Source organism: Mus musculus, chromosome X, assembly GCF_000001635.26.
Source record: "Mus musculus strain C57BL/6J chromosome X, GRCm38.p6 C57BL/6J".
NCBI classification, from domain to species: Eukaryota; Metazoa; Chordata; class Mammalia; order Rodentia; family Muridae; genus Mus; species Mus musculus.
In genome coordinates this window covers 134,077,857-134,097,508 of record NC_000086.7, presented here as the reverse complement: position 1 = coordinate 134,097,508, position 19,652 = coordinate 134,077,857, and the positions used below count along the sequence as shown (strand labels likewise).

At 39.9% G+C, this 19,652-nt stretch overlaps 2 protein-coding genes across 6 annotated transcripts in view; one reads left to right on the top strand and one right to left on the bottom strand.

Annotated features, from left to right (window-relative positions):
• Positions 1 to 11,088, top strand: part of Nox1 (NADPH oxidase 1) — a 51,291-nt gene extending 40,203 nt beyond the window's left edge. Inside the window, exons 8-13 of one of the 2 annotated variants that reach the window (NM_172203.2) lie at positions 953 to 1,045; positions 2,269 to 2,504; positions 2,593 to 2,755; positions 4,360 to 4,506; positions 4,694 to 4,818; positions 10,237 to 11,088. In NM_172203.2, the coding sequence (NP_757340.1) occupies positions 953 to 1,045; positions 2,269 to 2,504; positions 2,593 to 2,755; positions 4,360 to 4,506; positions 4,694 to 4,818; positions 10,237 to 10,363 (891 nt within the window). In that variant the 3' untranslated portion in view covers positions 10,364 to 11,088. The remainder of the gene's footprint in view (positions 1 to 952; positions 1,046 to 2,268; positions 2,505 to 2,592; positions 2,756 to 4,359; positions 4,507 to 4,693; positions 4,819 to 10,236) is intronic. The other variant, XM_006528515.3, reaches the window with a different exon arrangement.
• Cstf2 (cleavage stimulation factor, 3' pre-RNA subunit 2) overlaps positions 10,687 to 19,652 on the bottom strand; it is a 27,647-nt gene continuing 18,681 nt past the window's right edge. For all 4 annotated transcript variants that reach the window (NM_001359053.1, NM_001359054.1, NM_133196.6 and 1 more), the window contains 3 exons: positions 17,072 to 17,182; positions 16,193 to 16,318; positions 10,687 to 13,277 (listed from right to left, as the gene is read on the bottom strand). In NM_001359053.1, coding sequence (NP_001345982.1) covers positions 16,196 to 16,318; positions 17,072 to 17,182 — 234 coding nt within the window. In that variant the 3' untranslated portion in view covers positions 10,687 to 13,277; positions 16,193 to 16,195. The remainder of the gene's footprint in view (positions 13,278 to 16,192; positions 16,319 to 17,071; positions 17,183 to 19,652) is intronic.

The window sequence follows — 19,652 nt, the reverse complement described above, 5'->3', positions numbered from 1 at the left end:
ATAAATAATACATTTTTATCAGTTTAAAAACATAAAAATTCTTAGACGTGAATTCATATAGTTCTACAACCTGAGGTGATCTCGCTCTATGTCATAGAGGCTGTCCTGTATTGTCAAATATTCCTTTTCAAACATTTGTTTTTAAAGCATCTGTAATGTGGCATTTTAGTTTTCTTAGTCAATATTTTGACCAATACAGTTGTCATGGGCTTTCTGCACACCCTCATTATTATTTTTTTAATCCCTACTTTCTAGAAGTCAAATTCCATGGTTAAAAAGAGAGGGAATGCTTTTGGCTCTGTTGAGATGTACTGGCAAACTGCTGCCATCTAGGAAAGTGCTGTCAACAAGCTTTAGCTACATATGTGAACATGTGGACTGGGCATTTGTTGCCGAACACTGGCTTCCAACTGCAAACCTCAGCATCCAACTTGACGGAATAGAGTGTTACTGTGTTGTTTTTAAAAATCTGTTTACTTTTGGCGTTTTGTGGGGCTAGGTTGGAAGTCAAATTTTGTGTATTCCTACCAGTAGCATTGGTCATCCATATATCTATATATCTATATCCCCTTTTGCTAGTATAGCATTTAGTCATTTGCTTCTATTGTGCATTTGCTTTTTAAAGAATGGAATAGTTTTCTTAGATTTTCAAAATTTTAAATTTGAATATAAACACACACACACACATGTGCTCTTATGCTTTATCTTTGCCATTTGCTTCCTGATATGACCTGTGCGTTTCAGAGAATGATTTCATTAATGAGATTGACAAACAAAACTATTGCTTTGTATTCATTTCCATTCTAAACTTTGCTGAAATTAGTGACTTCATAGTGATAGACAGTAGAGAACTTGATAGATACACGCTAACTGAAGAAACGAACTGCTACTCAAATAAGTCCTATATGAGAGACTGAAGGTTAATTTCATTCTTTACCCTGTCTTTGTGTAGTCTTGGAAGTGGATCCTTGCACCGATTGCTTTTTATATATTTGAAAGGATCCTTCGCTTTTATCGCTCCCAGCAGAAGGTCGTGATTACCAAGGTAACAAAATAAACACTTTCCATTGCAGTGATAAAAGTTGTGTTCTACTTGATCGGAGAACTAAATTGTCCTGATGTTCGCCCTGAAGGCTCAAAAAGGATTTTGGAGGAGGAAACATGCTCTGTGTCTCTAGTGCTGGACAAGACTGTAGGGAATAGGGCTTTGGCTGGAACAATTCTATGTTGCAGGGTACAAACGGGACTGGAGCCAGAGCTCGCCCACAAATGTATTTTGCTTTGTGTACACAGTGATTATTTAAGGGGTGAACTGAATTGGAGGGTACCACTCAGTGATAGAGTGCTTTTCTACTGTGCTCAAGGCTCTGCGACTGATCTTGTGAGCTAAACTAAAGAACTGGTTACCAATGTTTAAACAAAGTGGATGGCAGTTTTCCTGGGGACTGGGAAGATGGCCGAGTGGTTAAGAGCACCCACCCACATGGTGGTGCATCATTGCTCATAACTCCAGCTTCAGGGGCTCTGACGCCCTTCTCTAGCACTGTATGCACATAGTGCATACACAGACAAGAGAACACACAGAGAACGAAAAGTAACTGTTAAAAAAACGCAATAAGATTTTATTCAATCATAAAGAAGAATGGAATGAAGTCATTTACAGAAAAATAGATGAGAACCGGAGATTATCATTTTAAGCAAAATAAGCACTTTCTCATGTTTGTGATAAATATGAATGAAATAGAAATGTACATAGAGTGTGGAAGCAAAGGAGAACTATGAGTGAAATGAAGAGATTGTGAGGGGAAAGCAGAAAACTGCCTACTCAGGGAAAAGGGTACCTGCAGAGAGGGGAAGCCTGAAGCAAACATGAGCAAGGTACATATATTATATTATATCATATGTATATACACATATATACATACACGTGTGTATATATAATACATATATAATGCACACATATGTAAATACATATATATATATCACAGTGATATGTATATATATTTCACAATGGAATCCATAATTTTGTAAGATAACTAAAATATAATAATCTTAAAGATTTTTTTTTTTTGCTTCTCTTGAAGTATCAGGAACCCTGACAACACAGAACCTTGTCTGGAGCTAAGTAGTAGCTTAGGGAGTGCCTTCTAGAGAGGACTTGACCATGTACTATAAGTTAGATGCACTTGGGCTTTCTTCATCTATTTAAATGTCTGTCCTTTTCATGTTTGGAGTTTGCCTCTAATGATCTCTGTGTTTCATTCACAGGTTGTCATGCACCCATCTAATGTTTTGGAATTGCAGATGAGGAAGCGAGGCTTTAGCATGGAAGTAGGACAGTATATATTTGTAAATTGCCCCTCCATTTCCTTCCTGGAGTGGCATCCCTTCACTCTGACTTCTGCTCCAGAGGAAGAATTTTTCTCCGTTCATATTCGAGCAGCAGGGGACTGGACACGAAATCTCATAAGGACATTTGAACAACAGCACTCACCAATGCCCAGGTAGGTCCTTGAGACTCAAAACAAGATGTAGAGTAACAGAAAAGAGAAAACAAGTCTGTTATGAAAGTTGTCTTTTCTCATTTGCTAGGATCGAGGTGGACGGTCCCTTTGGCACAGTCAGTGAGGATGTTTTCCAGTATGAAGTGGCTGTACTGGTTGGGGCAGGGATTGGGGTCACTCCCTTTGCTTCCATCTTGAAATCTATCTGGTACAAATTCCAGCGTGCCGACAACAAGCTCAAAACACAAAAGGTACATTCCCACATTTCACTATTCCTCTGGCCTGAGCCATTATAGCCCGAGGTCTTTTGCTTCATAAGTGGGTCAGGAGAATCTATCTGGAGATAGGAGTGGGGCATAGGGCATAGGGCACTAGCAGGGGATGCACCAAGCAGTTCGTTCAGTTTGTAGCTACACGGCTGGCCTGAGCACCACTGCAAACACTGCTGCACAGTCCAGGCTGCTGGAGAATAATCTGTATCTTGTCAATTCAGAGGCTATAAAAGAGAAGAAATACCCTGTCTGGTGAATTCTCCGCTCTGTAGTGCTCTAGCCTGTTGGTTTATTTGTTTTTAGCTATTTTATTGGGCTCTTGTATCTCCCACCCTTCCAACCCTTATTCCACCCTAGTCTCTTCCAACTGCATAACACTAGATAGGAGAGAAACAAAGTTAGAGGAGAAAGGAGTGGAGACCTCTTTAGAATACTTCCTGCTGATTATGGGCATTTGGTTCCTTGGGGCAAGTCCTACCTTTGTCGCCAGGATATCTCCAACTTCTTCTGGTTTCTTTGCTCATGGACAAATTGCACCAGCAGCAATTGGGACAGCAGCAGGGGGAGCAGCCACTGTCTCAGGCCCTTTCAGGGCTCTCTCATTTATACCCTCTCCAGAGTCCCCAGAATTAAACTGTCTACAGCTGGCAAAGATCACGCTTCTGCTACTGCACGAGGCAAATCATAATCACCTGCTGTGAAGCAGCCTCTTATCCCATACCTGGGATTCAAACAAACAAACAAAAATACTCACATAAAATAACTGGGTTTTTAAAGAAACCAAAATTCTCATAACACTAATTCTTCAAACTAAAGCTATTTAGCTTGTTGCCCAAGGTTGTTCCTATTAAATCATTTTTAAAGTAGCCTTTAATAATCTGGACAGAATACCTTTTAAGGCCCATGATAAAAGAAAAAAGAACAAAATGAACTCACATCTCATGCTAAAAAGAAAAGAAAACAACAACAAATCAAAACAAATCCCCCTCCCCTCCTGAAAAAAAAAGTGATCTTCGTCCTTGCAACTGCTTCTATGAGTTGAATCAGATTCTTTTCAATTTGCAGTTTTATTTTTATTTATTTAAACTTTTTTATTTTTTGCTTTGAACTTTTCTTTTTTAGTTTATGTTCACTGTACATATTATTATCTCATAATGACATTTCCATTAAAGTCATTTACTATGACCATATACTCACCCATCCTCTTCACCATCTCCAGCCCGTCTATGCAGCCTTCTTCTCTTCTCCCAAATACTCTCATTCTAGTTCCATGTTTTCCATATGAGACAAAACTTAGACAGTATCTCCCTTATTTTGCTTATCATGATGATCTCCCAGTAACAAAGATGACCTTGGAAGGTTTCTTCTGTAATGGAAATTTGTCAGAACTCTGAACATTTAAATTAAGTCTTCCACTTTATGTGATCCATTGCCCTTAGACTTGGTCAACAAATATAGGTATGTCGATGTATATACATATGTTATATATGCATTTATGTTATACATATACACACACCCCTGTCATCACAGCATACATTGTGAAAGATTCTTAATAAGGGCATGGATTCTTTTGCTCATTTTAGATCTATTTCTACTGGATCTGTAGAGAGACAGGTGCCTTTGCCTGGTTCAACAACTTATTGAATTCCCTGGAACAAGAGATGGAGGAATTAGGCAAAATGGATTTTCTAAACTACCGTCTCTTCCTCACTGGCTGGGATAGCAACATTGTGAGTTGAAATAAAACACTGATTCCAATAGCAAATGTTAAGACAAAATATAGTGCATGTGTACCAAAATAATTATCCCTTATCATTTCTTACCTGGCCCCATCCTCACACTGAAAGTTAAAAGTGGCTTACAGAAAAGGCAGCTGTCAAACTTGGGTTTTCTAATTTTATACTTCTCTGTTTCCAGGCTGGTCATGCAGCATTAAACTTTGACAGAGCCACTGACATCCTGACAGGTCTGAAGCAGAAAACTTCCTTTGGGAGACCAATGTGGGACAATGAGTTTTCTAGAATAGCTACTGCCCACCCCAAGTAAGTACCTCGTCTTCTAGTTAACTGAGTCTGCAGAGTTCGGATTTAAGCTTACTGCGCACACCTGGGACAGAGTGGGACAGTGAAATGGATTGTCAGGGAAGGGGCTTTGCCACTAAGACCTACGTGTTAAGAGAGAACAAACTCCCTTAAATTGTCCTCTGCCCTCCACATAGGAAATATGACACTCTGCCCACTTGTTGACCTCTGACAGCCCTACACACACACGTGTGTGCTTATGCGTGCACACACGCATGCACATACCCACACACAAACCCTTGCATACACATAATAAATAAAATTTAATAGAAAACTTTAAGAATGAGGACATTTCATCCAGGTTTTTAGTAAAATAAGGGTCATGATCTTGTCATTGATACGCGGCTGTTTATTGTCCCCATAAGTCTCTATCGAGTGAGCAAGGTGAAGAGACTTGGCTCATAAAGTTAGTGCTGAACAAAACAGAAAACTGGAGAATTTGCATGCATTTTTGGGGGTGGCGTGCTCAATGATCTCTACATCAAGTTGAGATATCTACATAAAGTAATACGATTTGGGGTGTTTTATCTAGTTCATTGACTAATAGAGCTCTGTGTTTGGAGAGAGCAGTTCCTGTCTCCCAGGCTGGCCTCTACAATTACACATAATCTCAATATAGAGCCAGATGACGATCTTGATTTCTAGATCTCCGGCCTCCATGTCCACAGTACTGGGATTACAGGTGCACGCCACTACACCCAGTTTTCTGGAGACTTTCTAGACATGTTAGAGCAAACAGCAAAAGCAGATGCTCAGAAGCTGGCACTGCCAATGGGAAGAAGAGGAGGAGGATTTTGGTAACCCCCTGAACAAGCTGGCAGGGAAAGAGCAGTCCATGTCCACAAGCGCTGCTCCCTCGTTTCTGTAAATTCATCTATTCCAGAACAGCTTGAAAAAAAAAAAACATGGGAATAAGGATTCTTTTTTAAAAAAGATAAACACTCAAAGAAGAAATGCAGAGAATTAATTCAAGGTAGAATAATGCACTCTAGGACAAAGGTCTGTGGACACCTCAGGGAAGAGGTGTCAACTGTCAAAGGACAGGAGGGACACAGGAAGTGAACAGTAAAGGCTTTATGAAGGCAGTGGTGAGAGTCTGTAGTGACAAATTGCGGCGATCCTGGGTCCCAACTCTATCGTTTTGACACTTTTCAGTTATGGTAAGTGGAGCTAAAAGTCCTCCTGATCTTCAGAGTTCTTGTACACAAAATGGGGACATTAATAGATGCATGCCTTATTTATTTGTATGGTTGTTGTGAAGACTGGGCCAATATACAGAAGTTTCATTAAATTGCAAAGCAGAATGTTAGTAAAAGGCATTATGCAATTTTATGTCTTCTGTGTTGATCAGTTGAAACTGTTGGGGAGTGAGAAGGATTGGGTAGAGGGGACAGGGAGGAGAGAGAAGGTGCAGAGAAGAGGGAAGGAGGAGGCGAACAGGAGAAGGAGTGGACTATTTCATTTATTTGCTTAGTCATGGGCATCATCCTGTCTTTTCATACATAAGGTGTGTCACTGTATCGTGTTTTCGTGTGTTCCCTTCAACTACCCCCGACCCCAAACCAAATCATCCCGGCTGGATCTCTTTCTCTCTGGGGGATATTTCCCCATTCTGTTTTCTCATCACATTGCCCTCTGAGAAAGAACACTGTAAAGGACTGCCTACAGAACACAGAGAGGAGTAATGATAAACTGCGATAAAGGCTAAGGAGCAAGAGAACTGCTGTCCCAGAAGCCAAGAGAAAAAAATATTTCAGCATCATGGGCATGGGTGCTGCAATGACAGGCTCAAGAAGTGCTTACTATTTGGTGTAAGGGTGGTCTGAGTGTGCTTTAGAGACAGGACAATATCCAGTCTGTAAGAGAGAGGAGTAAAATGGCTACAGCAGAAAATGAACAATAACAAATGTTGGCAAGGAATTGGAAAATTTGGACTCTTACTATATTGGTTATATAGGGATGCGAGACTGCAACTCCTGGAGAAAACTTTCAACAGTTCTTCAAAGTGTTAGACAGAGACCCACATGGTCCAAAAATCCAGCTCCTTGATAAATACCCAAGAGAAATGACATCTCTCTCTCTCTCTCTCTCTCACACACACAGACACACACACCCCATAAATTTCCACATGCATGTGCACAGCAGCTATTTACTTATAATAACCCAAAGTGAAAACCATCTGACTTTCTATCACCAGATGTGGTGAACAGAGAATGGGATTTTATTCATCTATAAAGAATACTTCTTTCAAGTACTGACACATGCAATACCATGGGTTAACTTTGAAGGTATTATGCTGAATAAAAGAAACTAGAGGGGGTTTGACAATACAGCTCAGTGGTGTTTGCTGTTCCTCCCGAGGACCTGAGTTCAATGCCTATCACCCATAAAAGGTGGTTCACAACTTTCTGTATCTTCAACTTCAGAGAATCTGATACCTCCTTGGGATTCTGCAGACACACAGAACATGCCCCGGCTCCTACATGTGTACATAATTTTTTTCTTTTTCTTTTTTTTTTTTTTTAAAGATTTATTTATTTATTATATGTAAGTACACTGTAGCTGTCTTCAGACACACCAGAAGAAGGCATCAGATCTTGTTACAGATGGTTGTGAGCCACCATGTGGTTGCTGGGATTTGAACTCCGGACCTTTGGAAGAGCAGTCGGGTGCTCTTACCCACTGAGCCATCTCACCAGCCCACATAATTTTTAAATGCTGCAAATTATTAGAAAGAGAAGGCCATTCACGGTATGGTAATATATGTAGAGAAAATTGACCAGTGACTATGTAGGATAGGTGATATGGCTGGGAAGAAATCAGTGGATTCTAATGTAGACAGGTTCCATTAAGGGGGATGGAATTAATGATGATGGTTTCATGACTTTGTGGTTATAGCGAAAAGCACTAATTGTACAGTTCAAAGGGTGCACTTTATGGTACATGGATTACACCATAATTAGGTTTAAAAAGAGGAGAGGTCGGGAGAAGTTGAGATCCATGGTGTAATTAGAAAGCTTAGCTTTGGAAAACCACCTTCACAGGCACATCAAAGTTTGGGGTGGGGCTAGGTCCACAAAAGCTAGTTTATATAGCAGTTAGCTCAGGCACACTTCCTGTGTGCCCCATACTCGTCCATTTATTTTATGTTTTTAATTCTTAGAACAACCCTGCAAGGTAAGTGCTATTTTTATTCTCCTTTTTTAAAAAAAATATTTTTATTAGGTATTTTCCTCATTTACATTTCCAATGCTATCCCAAAAGTTCCCCATACCCTCCCCCCACTCCCCTACCCACCCACTCCTACTTTTTGGCCCTGGGGTTCCCCTGTACTGGGGCATATAAAGTTTGCAAGTCCAATGGGCCTCTCTTTCCATTGATGGCCGACTAGGCCATCTTTTGATACATATGTAGCTAGAGTCAAGAGCTCCGGGGTACTGGTTAGTTCATAATGTTGCAGATCCCTTTAGCTCCTTGGATACTTTCTTTAGCTCCTCCATTGGGGGCCCTGTGATCCATCCTATAGCTGACTGTGAGCATCCACTTCTGTGTTTGCTAGGTCCCGGCATAGTCTCACAAGACAGCCATACCTGGGTCCTTTCAGCAAAATCTTGTTAGTGTATGCAATGGTGTCAGCGTTTGGAAGCTGATTATGGGATGGATCCCCGGATATGGCAGTCTCTAGATGGTCCATCCTTTCATCACAGCTCCAAACTTTGTCTCTGTAACTCCTTCCATGGGTGTTTATTCTCCTTTTCAAAAGGGAAAGCTCACAGCTGGGATGTCAGAGTTGGCCAGGCAGACTGGATCTGCCTGCAGTAGCTCAGATGGACCAACCTGTTCCCCTTAGAGACCTCCATTCAGGAAGTCAAATCCTTGATTATTTGGCAGAAAAGAATTTGGAAGACAGGCAAAATGAAACAGTGTAAGTACTTAGAGAAGCATATAGAACAAGGACAGTACAATCCCACGACATAGACACAGGCTTCTCAAGAGAGTTGTATCTAGGTTTCTTTACAATGACTATACACAGAATCCTGTCCTAGGGTAAAGTTACATCCCTGAAAGGGTATAAGTGACATGGTTTAATGGTTAAGGGAAAAATAAATTTTAGGGGAAGTTTAAAAATTGGATAGAAAACACCTGAGCTTATTTATTTTCCTTAAGTGTTTTTCTTTTGTAAATGATGCTGTCAGGTTCCTTTATGAGCTATGAGATACAGGAGCGTATACAGCCAAAGTCAAGGTGACAGCCACTCTAACCCTCAGTATGCATAGTCCATTCATTGCTTTAGTATTCCTGTTTGCCATGTCTTTAGAAAAACGTGCAGTATTTCAGTAGGTCACTTTGGCTTCATCATTTGGGCCGAGGTTTCTCCACTTAGCATGAAAGGCAAACTAGATCTCGGGGGGAGGGGCTTCTTTCCCGCTTACGCCCCTTACATTCCCGTTTTTCTATCCTGCCTCTACCACAGTGCATATCACTTAACAATGGTATTTATTGCACCACATCTCTTGTGTTCTCAATAGAATGGAGAAAGGCTGAAAGGCTGAGACTTGGGAATAAAAAGTTTAAGAAAAAATTGACTTGGAAGAAAGTAGAATTTTAACAACTGAATTTAAGTTTTTTCTCAGTGCATATTAATTATACATGTTTCATTATATTTTCCTATGTCCATAACATTTTATTTTTTTGAAATTATATCATTCTCCCCAACTCCTCCCATGTATCCCTCTCTTTCAAGGCCTCATTTATATATATATATATACAAATATATGTGTATATATATATACACACATACATACACATGTATATATATAGCCTTATATCATGTATATAAAAATATATTTGTGACTATATATATATATATATATGTATGTATATATCCTTTTCCCTTAAATATAGAAACATAACCTGCTTAGTTCATTTAATGTTATTTGTATGTGTATGATTTCAGGGCTGAGCACTTGGATTTTTATCTTATTCACTTCCTATGGCCTCTTTTTCTTGTGCCCCTTCTCACTCCTGATTTCTTTTACTCATCCCTCTTCTACTTTCAAGGTTTTTTGCTCCCTTTTGGTGACCTAGTGGGTTTAATTAGGGCTGCTTCCAGGAGCATTGGCAAGGTACCAATGGCTACACTGGAGAAAATGATAAAATGGCTCTCATTTTCCCAGCAACCATTACTACCAATAGCTCCTAAGAGTGCTAGGTCCTTGTGACCCCAGCCTGCCCTGTTTCAGGACAGAACTATGATGGACCCAATCACCAACTGAGTTTTTGGTGGAAATTGTTGGGAGTAGCAGAGGCTGTTCTACATTTCCACTGTTTTCAGCTCACAATTGCATCCAAGTAATTAGTACTGCTCTACTCTTACAGGTCTGCGGTGGGGGTTTTCTTATGTGGCCCTCGGACTTTGGCAAAAAGCCTGCGCAAACGCTGTCAGCGATACTCGAGTCTGGATCCTAGGAAGGTTCAGTTCTACTTCAACAAAGAAACGTTCTGACTTGGAGGAAGCAGCACAGCTTCCACACTTTCCTTTGCTCTTCACTAACTTGGGGGTCAGTTACTAGATAACCCTTTGCCTCACAAGGCCTTCCCTCCCAACTTCAAGTTTGATCATACATGGGCTTGGCCGACCTGAGAGCTGCATAATTCACAAGTGCAAAACACATGAATTGGTTTTTATTGGGGGGGGGGGGGCTGTAAATCCTGGGAACCTGCCTTTAGCTGAATTTTGCTGGCTGACACTTGCACAATTTAACATCAGGTGTCTTGCTTGATAATCTTCCCTCCCACTTGTCCCTCACAAAAGATTTCTAAGTAGGGTGACTTTTAAAATATTTATTGAATCCACGACAGAACAACAATCATAAATAAACAACATAGAACGACCAAGCTTCCCACTCCCATATCACCCACTAAGTACATTGTTACATGAGTTAATCCAGTGTGACCAACAATTTACACGTTACTTTGTCAAAATAATTGACTTTCCTTTTTGCTTATTGAACAATTTCCTAGTAATATCTTAAGTATATTAACTGTAATCAAATTTGTACTATAGTTAGAAGCCAACTATATTGTCACTTTGTATTGTTTGGAATAACTGGAAAGGCCTGACGTACATCATGAGATAATTGAACTGAAGCTCTTTTATGCTTTTTGTTGTTGTTAAAGGAGTTTGTTAATGAATGTATTATAAAAAGAAAAAAGTTATAATTTTGGCTATTTTCCAGGTCTTACTCAATCAGGAATCATCCACTAAATGTCACTCTTTTTCCTACAAAAATGTTGATTTTTCCTATCAACCAGGACAATAAGCACGCTGGCTCTGGGATGTTAGTTATGGTGAATTACACAAAAAGGTGCAGGCTCTTCAGGGAGAAAAAACTCCACACTTCACTGTACTCAGGCAGTTGACCTCATACATTTAGCAGAATGAATCTATAGAGTTAGCACTAGACCATCTAATTTGTACCATTAATTAACCAAAAGTGAACACATTTTTGTTTTCAATTATCTAGGAACTTACAGCCTGAAGGATTTGTGGGATTATTTTTCAGTCATTAGTTTTGAACATAATAAAGGCAGATCATGAACGTGGGGTAGCTAACTGTATTATTACAACAGTAAAAAATAACAGCAAACAAACCAACCAACCACTGATGAGTGTTTCCATAGTGATGAATTGGGATGCCACTGCTCTTGTCAACTTAGTCACCTGAATGCCTGCTAAGCAAATTAAGTTTACTGAGGCTTCGGGAAAATGTGCTGGCTTTCCAGGACATGGTTTCTACTAGACAACTGTTTCCCAAATCACTTCAGCTTCACTTATCTTGATTTGGAACTGGTTGTGTAAAACCCAAGTTCCTAACTAGAAATACTTTGCTCTTGGTCTCTGCATCTAAATACATTGGTGCTTTTAAGTCAAGACAGCTGCCAAAACCAACACAGCAAGGACTGCTTCTGCAGGAGGCACAGAGGGTAATGACAAAGAAGTGCATGCATAATTAACATCCATCGGGGTTGAACTGGGCATGAGTGGAATAGGCAGGCAGGAGTGCTTGTTGTTTTATACTTTTCTTGACAGGTTATAATATGACAGATCCAGCAAATTTTCATTAAAAATATATGGAGAAAAATCCTTCAATTTTAATATCTTTGCTTTCTTTTTCTTGGCATATAAGCAATGTACTACTATGCTTTTTATGCCTTAAGTAGTGATTTTAATTCACCTGCCCATAATCCTAATGCAGAGGGTAGGGATCTGGGAATACAAATAAGCTTACAATTAGTGCTAGTAAACTTAATAATTATTAAGGCAACTCTTCAAATGTCTTGAGGTCAAACTGGTGGAGAGAAACCAAGTTCCTCCTTAATGCCACTGTGGGAGAACAAAAGGCAAGGCAACCTGCAGGTTAGCACAGGCTAATGGCACTAATTGCCTTCCAAGTTGGTCGGACTTGGAAAGAAGCAGGCAACCATAACGGGCAGTTTGCCGTCCGGTGCTCTATACTTGGTCCTCTTTAAAGACTTGAAAATGTCAAAGTTTTAGGGTTTTCTGTTTGAAGTTCTTGGAATGGATTTAGTTAAGATGACAGGGCTGAAAGCTTTGTGATTTTCTGAAAGATTGGAATATATTTTGTTCACTTGGTTTTCTTTATTAAATTTGACCATGTGGAAAACCAGTGCCTTTTTAAACTTGTAAAGCGGGCTACCTAGACAGGAGAGCTTTACGACAATCTTTTGCAAACCAGTGCCACGACAGCCTTTGTCCTATGTATGTTCACACCTGCTACTGACCAAACAACACACTTGGATAACTGGCATTTCTGGAAGCAAACACACTGTTGTGGTACGCTCTTCCCTTGTTGGCCTTCTGATCATTTTTAGTTCTAACCACGTGCTTTTTTGTTTTCCTCCCAGAAAGCTCTGAGACTCTAGAAAGTTTTCACGGGGTAAAGTGTTATTACTTTACTGAAAGCAAATTCAACAAAAATCAAAGTTCCTGAAAACATTGTTTCTGAGAAATTCTCAAGTATCATTAAGAAGAATAAATGCTTATGCTAAAGTAAGAATAGAGCTATGGCAATGTAAGATTAAAGAATGATGCTGCAGTTAGAAATCACAGTTAAGCTTACATCCTTGCTGTTAGCTTCTTAAAAGCAAAAGGATTATGTATATCAATTTGTAGTATGTTAAACTTGTGTTCAAAGTTTATTTAATGTCACAGAAAATATACACACTACGACAACAGAATAAACTGCTTTCCTTTGGAGCAATGGCGATGTAAGACCTCCACCTGGCGCCATCTGCCTCATCCGGGGAGGTTCGGATGCAGACGTCATTATGTTTTCAAAATTTCAAAAATGTTATGGAATTACATTTCCAGATTTGTTGCCAGCTATTTTGAGAACCTGTAAGACAAATTTGGGAGAAAGCTATTAGTGGACCTCTCTTTTCTAAACACCAGGAGAACCCCCCCCATCCCCCCAAGAACAAAAAGGGACTAAGGGAAGAGAGGATGTGCCAACCATCAAATAGCCATTGCCTGACTCTTGTCATGTTTCCCCATCATCCTTTGCAGCAGGGTTTCTCAACCTTAGCATTATATGGACATATTCAAACAAAGTGCTCACTTGTAAGGAGTGAGGGAGGTAGCCTAGGTATCATTACGGGATGTGTAGAAGCATCTCTGATCTCTACCCATGGAATGACAGTGCTATACCACTTTCTAAAGTTGCCATAACATGAAATTGACAAATATACCATAGATAGGTAAACTTCCCCTACTTCAAAATTACCTCTCTCATATGTGTGCATGTATATATGAGGGCAGAAGCCAGAGGTCCAAGTCAACGTCAAGTGATAATGATCCTTAGGAAGACCATCCACCTGGGTTTTTGAGACTGGCTGTTTCATTGGGGTCTAGGGCTTACTGATTAGGTTTAGGCGGGCTGGTCAGTAAGTGCCAAAGATGTTCCTGTCTCCACCTCCCCCTCCAAGATTACCAGAATGTGTCACCACACCCAACTTTTCATGTTGGTTCTAGGCTTTGAACTTGGGTGCTCAAGTACTCCTCAAGTGCGTACACTGGGTAAATGCCCAAGCACTTTAGGAACCGAGCCATCTCTCTAGTTCAAGAACTACTTATCTCTCATAGTGGTAACTTACCCTGTCTGGGATGATAAAAAGGAGTCAAGTCAGTTTAGGATGAAAAGCCACTGCTTCAGCCAGTGTTCATAAATGCCAAGAGAGGGTTGGCTCACATAAAATCACAGTTGTGTTTGTACATCCACTGGGATAAATTACCACCCTCACAGTTGTAAAAACTGAATACTGTCTGCAGTCTAGTTCACAGTAATATACCAAGGACACCTGCCTGGCCTTATACTACAAAACAAAAGTGTAAGATGGAATCACTGTGAGAAGGAACACGAGGCCCTTTGTATTAGTTTCCCAATGTCCTATGAAACTATAATCATTTCAAGAGGTTAAAATGAAAAAAAAGTAAAATCTTGCCCCAAGGTCAGTTTGCAAGGCAAATGAGAGATAATTGAGAGTATACAATGAAGAACTTTCTAAAACCAGTAATTTTCTTGTACTGCAAAGAATGCCTTCTTTGACATAATTTTAAAAAAGTAAATTGCTATGAATATTATAATCCATATTTTAATGAAGAAAATGAAATGTTTGGGATATATGGGGAAAAGGTAAAATAGGATATACTAAATGTCTAGTTAGCTAACCATTTATGATCCAATTATAGTTCAGGCATTTAAAGTCTCAGTAAAATAACATGCATATTTGCAGTTTGGAAGCTTTAAAGGTACAAGTATGAACTATAGCATAGTTAGTAAGACCGCCAATTATCATAAATGAGTTCACTGTTACATGGTAACATGTGCGTGGGAATTTTAAGACATGTAGGTAAGTAAAAGTTCCAAAAAGACATTACAACAAGTACTGGGACAATATACATTTAAAATTGCTTTCAGAGAACAGCATTGTTTACAATATAAAAAGATGCTGGGAAATACTTTAAAAATCACAACAATATTTACACAGCAAGTTTGGTCACATGATTACATATATTTGGCAAGTGCACTTGGATCCTCCTTACCTGACTGATGAACAAGAAAAATAATGATAGTATACAGTCATCTTTATGATGTAAAGAAACTTGGGCTGGACAGATGGCTCATCGGGTAAGAGCACTGACTGCTCTTCCAGAGGTCCTGAGTTCAATTCCCAGCAACCACATGGTGGCTCACAACCATCTGTAATGGGATCTGATGCCCTCTTCTGGGTGTCTGAAGACAGCTACAGTGTACTCACATACATGAAATAAATCTTTAGAAACTGATGGTGACAGGGACAACTACTACTTTAAATGGCTTGTAATAGTGAACCATCAAAATGCTACAAGGGCCGAGATGTAGCTCAGCTGGTATAGAATATGCCTCAAACGCATGGATCCCAGGTTTGATCTCAAATGCAGAGTGTGGCACTGTACGCCTGTCATCACCACTCGGAAAGTGGAATCAGGAAGATCACAAGTTTATGGTCATCACTAGCTACATAGTGAGATCAAGGCTGGTCTGGGTTATAAGTGACCCAGTCTCACACATACACAAAATTATTACAGAACAAATATTAGAAGCCTAAAGAGTACATTTTATTGAAATGCTTTGTATTTCCTCTATTTTGAAGGAAAGGTCAGGAGGAAAACAACTGGTTATAGAATGACACAAGCTAAACTTGAAATGAAATGGCTTGTAACAGTGAGCCATCAAATGTTCATTACAAGGGCTGAGTTCTATTGGGGTATGAGAGAGAATTCAGGGAGCAGGCCTTTCACCTTTATCAACCCCTCTTTCTTCCTTTTCTTTCAGTTACATGTATTTATTATATTTGGGTGCACATGAGCTGTGTGTCAGAGGACGATTGAGAAGAGTCGGTTCTCGTTTCTACCATGTAACTTCTGTGGGCCAAACTCATTTCATCAGAACTGGCAAGAGATTTGGCACTTTCACCTGCTAAGCTGTCTCACTGGCCCTTCCTTTAACTTTCTGCATTCCTGTGTCACTGATTTTAGGAAACCGACATAATACTTTCACTATTACATAAGGCTGAAAAGATTGTAAGTAATTCAACAACTGAGCAAATGTTCTATAGGCTTATCCTATCTCCAGGGGTACTGACTACTGAAGGGTAAAGCGAACCTAATGAAGTCTGAGGGTCTCAGGAACATAATGTTGTCAAAGGCTGAAGCTATCACTTCAAATACAGAAGCACCTAGTCCTGCCCGGGTGCCATTCCGTCCGCTCACCTTTCAAGGTGCCCCAGTGGATTTCTGTATCTGTTCCTTTAAGATTAGGATACTCTGTCTTTGCTCAGGAGGCAGCATGGCGATCTGGTCTGCAGTGAGCTGAAGGACCTGCATAATCAAAGCAGCCTGCGCAGAGGAGAGGAGAGTTGTGAGTTTCCAGGACGAGCCAGAAAACCAAATGAAACAAAAACATCACCAGCTTCTGTCCAAAAGGCTACTGTCATGGGATATGAAGCAAAATGGGAAAAGGGAGGATATTGCATACTCTCACACACAAAAACAAACTGCAGGCCAAAAGAAAGAGAAAATCTGGTAAGAAAAGCACAATGAAGAACACAAGAATAAATGAAAATATCTAAGATTACATGATGCAAACAGACAGCTCAGGAACTCAAAGTTCCTACAGATTAAGATGGTATTTGCGAGCCTTGGGAACTCTTAAGTTTTGAGTCCTAGTTTGAGTTTCCCTCTTTCACAACTTTAAGCCTTTCCACCAGACACAAGCTCCCAACAACAGCCAAGTCTAGCAAGAGAAAGATATACTTGTGGTCAATCTGCTATTGTTTCTGTACGGATTGGGTAGAAATGGTAGAGGAGGGGACAGAAAGGAGCTTGGATTTTCAGGTCAGTTGGCTTGCACAGAAAAAATCTGCCATTTTTAGATGAGTCTGAAATATAAAATAAGTTGCCAGTTATATTCACTTAAAAACTTTAGGAGCAGGTCCCCAAAATGCTCAGCCAAATTCATTAAAGAGTACCAAGTTAGAGTAAACATCACCTCCAAAGGGATTTTGAAGACCCAGGATCTTCACGGTAACTGCGAAAAGATCAAAAAGACTAGATTGGTGTGCAGGGAGGCAGTCGGATAGTGTTGCTTACCTTCTCATGATCCTGGGGTGTGACTTGGCTCTGTCCAGGACTAAAGCCACCAGGCTGGCTTCCACCTTGCATGCTTGCTCCTTGCATGCCTGCTCCCTGCATGACTGGTACCTATGTGTACAAAGAAAGGAAAGAGCATACAGAATTCCTGACATTCAAGGAATCTCAATACAATGAACAATCTTGACACAAGAGTAAAAAGAGAATGATTTAAAGACCAGCCGAAGGCAGTGTTTAGCCACAGATCCACTAGTAGACACATACTTGCTTATAACAGGCCCAACATCATTAACAAGTAATACACAGTACAGGAAAGGGGCATCAAATTAACAAACTTAGCCCAATAAGCACAGGGAAAACTATGAACACTGGAGAAATTAATGCTCAGAGGAAACATAAGTAAAGCTAAGAGATTTTAAACAACTGTATATTGCTCTACTGGCGAAGCTGCATTCACAAGACCATGGCCTATCTCTAGCTCAATCATACAATAATAGCTATTCTCAAAGAATTCTATCCCATAAACCAGAGACGGTCAGTGTCGGAAAGGCAGAAAGGAGATAGGAAGGTCTCTGGGGAAAAAATGTTATTAGCCCAACATTTGCTTTTTAGAGATTCCTTAAAAAACAAACAAACAAACAAAAAACAAAAAAACCTACAAACCCAAACCCCTGAATATCATTTTAAGTGCTCAGAACACACAACAGTGGTGTAATATTTTTTTAAAAATTCATTTTTATTAGTTTTTTTTTTTGCCAGTGCACCACCTGCATGCCTAGTTTCCATGTAGGCTAGACAAGGGTGTTGGATCCTCTGGAACTGGACTTATAGATGGTTATGATCCACCATGTGGGTGCTGAGAACCAAACCCAGGTTTTGTACAATAGTAAGTGCTGTTAACTACAGAGCTACCTCTCCAGACATTTATTTTCTTTTCTTTTTCTGTTTTTTTTTCTATAGAGACAACAATTGCTTCATGCTTAATGCAGAAAAAATATTACTCGAGTAAAAGAACACCATCCAACTATAGCATGTTTGTTGGCATTTAAGATAGGTAGTGAGTCCAACCTTTGGAAGAAACTGGAACTCAAAGAAAATGCCTCTATTCATCTACTATAACTGTTAGTTAGGCTCAACACTTAACATGATGCTCACACTCAGGCTCTTACCCAGAATTTAGATATTTTTTGCAAACAAAATTTTTAAAAATCTTTTCACCTACTTCCTCAGATTACAAGCAGCAAAGTATAGAAAGAATGGAGAAAAACACATGTTAGAACTAGATGATGTGGCAACACTGTGAAGAATCAGGTGACAATCCATTAATAAAGGGAGCTGATACCCACAGGAGAGTACTCTGACATATAATAACAGACAATAATGAAATCTATTTCCATGGTGAGTGTGAACAATCAAAGATGATTTAAATTGTTTTCATTTTCCTTAAGAAAATAGGCAGCATATACATCGTTTTCCCACTAAGATAGTTCAAGCAACTTCTTGTAGAATTGTTCTTTTACCTGATGTGGTGGTTTGAATAAGAATGGCCCCCACAGGTTTGGATATTTGAATGCTTGGTCACCAGGGAATGATACTATGTGAAAGGATTAAGTGTGGCATGTTGGAGGAAGTGTGTCACTGAGGATGGACTCTGAGGTTTTAAAAGCCTATGCTAAGAGCAGCATCTCCCTTTCTGCTTGTGGACCAGGCTGTAGCTCTTAGTACATCCCTCCATGGCCTCTGCATCAGCTCCTGCTTCCTGACCTGCTTGAGTTCCAGTCCTGACTTCCTTGGTGATGAACAGCAGTATGGAAGTGTAAACCAAATAAACCCTTTCCTCCCCAACTTGCTTCTTGGTCATGATGTTTGTGCAGGAATAGAAACCCTGACTAAGACAAATCTGCCTTAGGCTAAATTGAACAGTTTTGGATGAATGGCCTTGGTAGAGATTTTGAGACTGTCAAATATTGACTGTGTCATGTAGTTATTAGTGGCCACTCTTATGCATATCTATAATGAAAAGGAGCAAGCTGAGCAAGGAAAAAAGTGTATAGTTTAAGAGCAAAAATAGCATCAGGAAGTATAATGGAGGTAAGTCCAGTACTCAAGGAGATAAAAAGTTTAAAGAAAAGCCTGATGCTAAATGGAATAAATGGATTGGTAAGTTCAGGCTAAGATCCTGCCTAGCCAAGTTTCAACTTGTGAAAAGGAATTAAAGAAAGGCATAAGCAGTAATGGGAACCATCAAGAAGAAATCTGATGCAAATGTAAGTGAACAAAGGAGTCTAATTCCAGCTTCACCAGGCAGTTGAACTTGGCAGTTTCTGCCACAAGTGGCTCTGGCTTAGAGTCAGTGATACAAAAAAGGAGTTGTCTAATATCCCTCCAAAGCTAAGGAAGGCTGCTGAGGCCCGGCATGTGTCAAGGGTGTTCCTGTATGGAGGCATAGAGTCCATTGCATGAAAATGTGAAGGTGAAGACAATTTCAGTGGAGACCCGAAGATGTTGTAGATGCCAGAGTTGTAGGATATCTGCCAAGAAGAGCTGCTAAGAGGGAGCGGATCTAGCCCAAAAGAGAGAA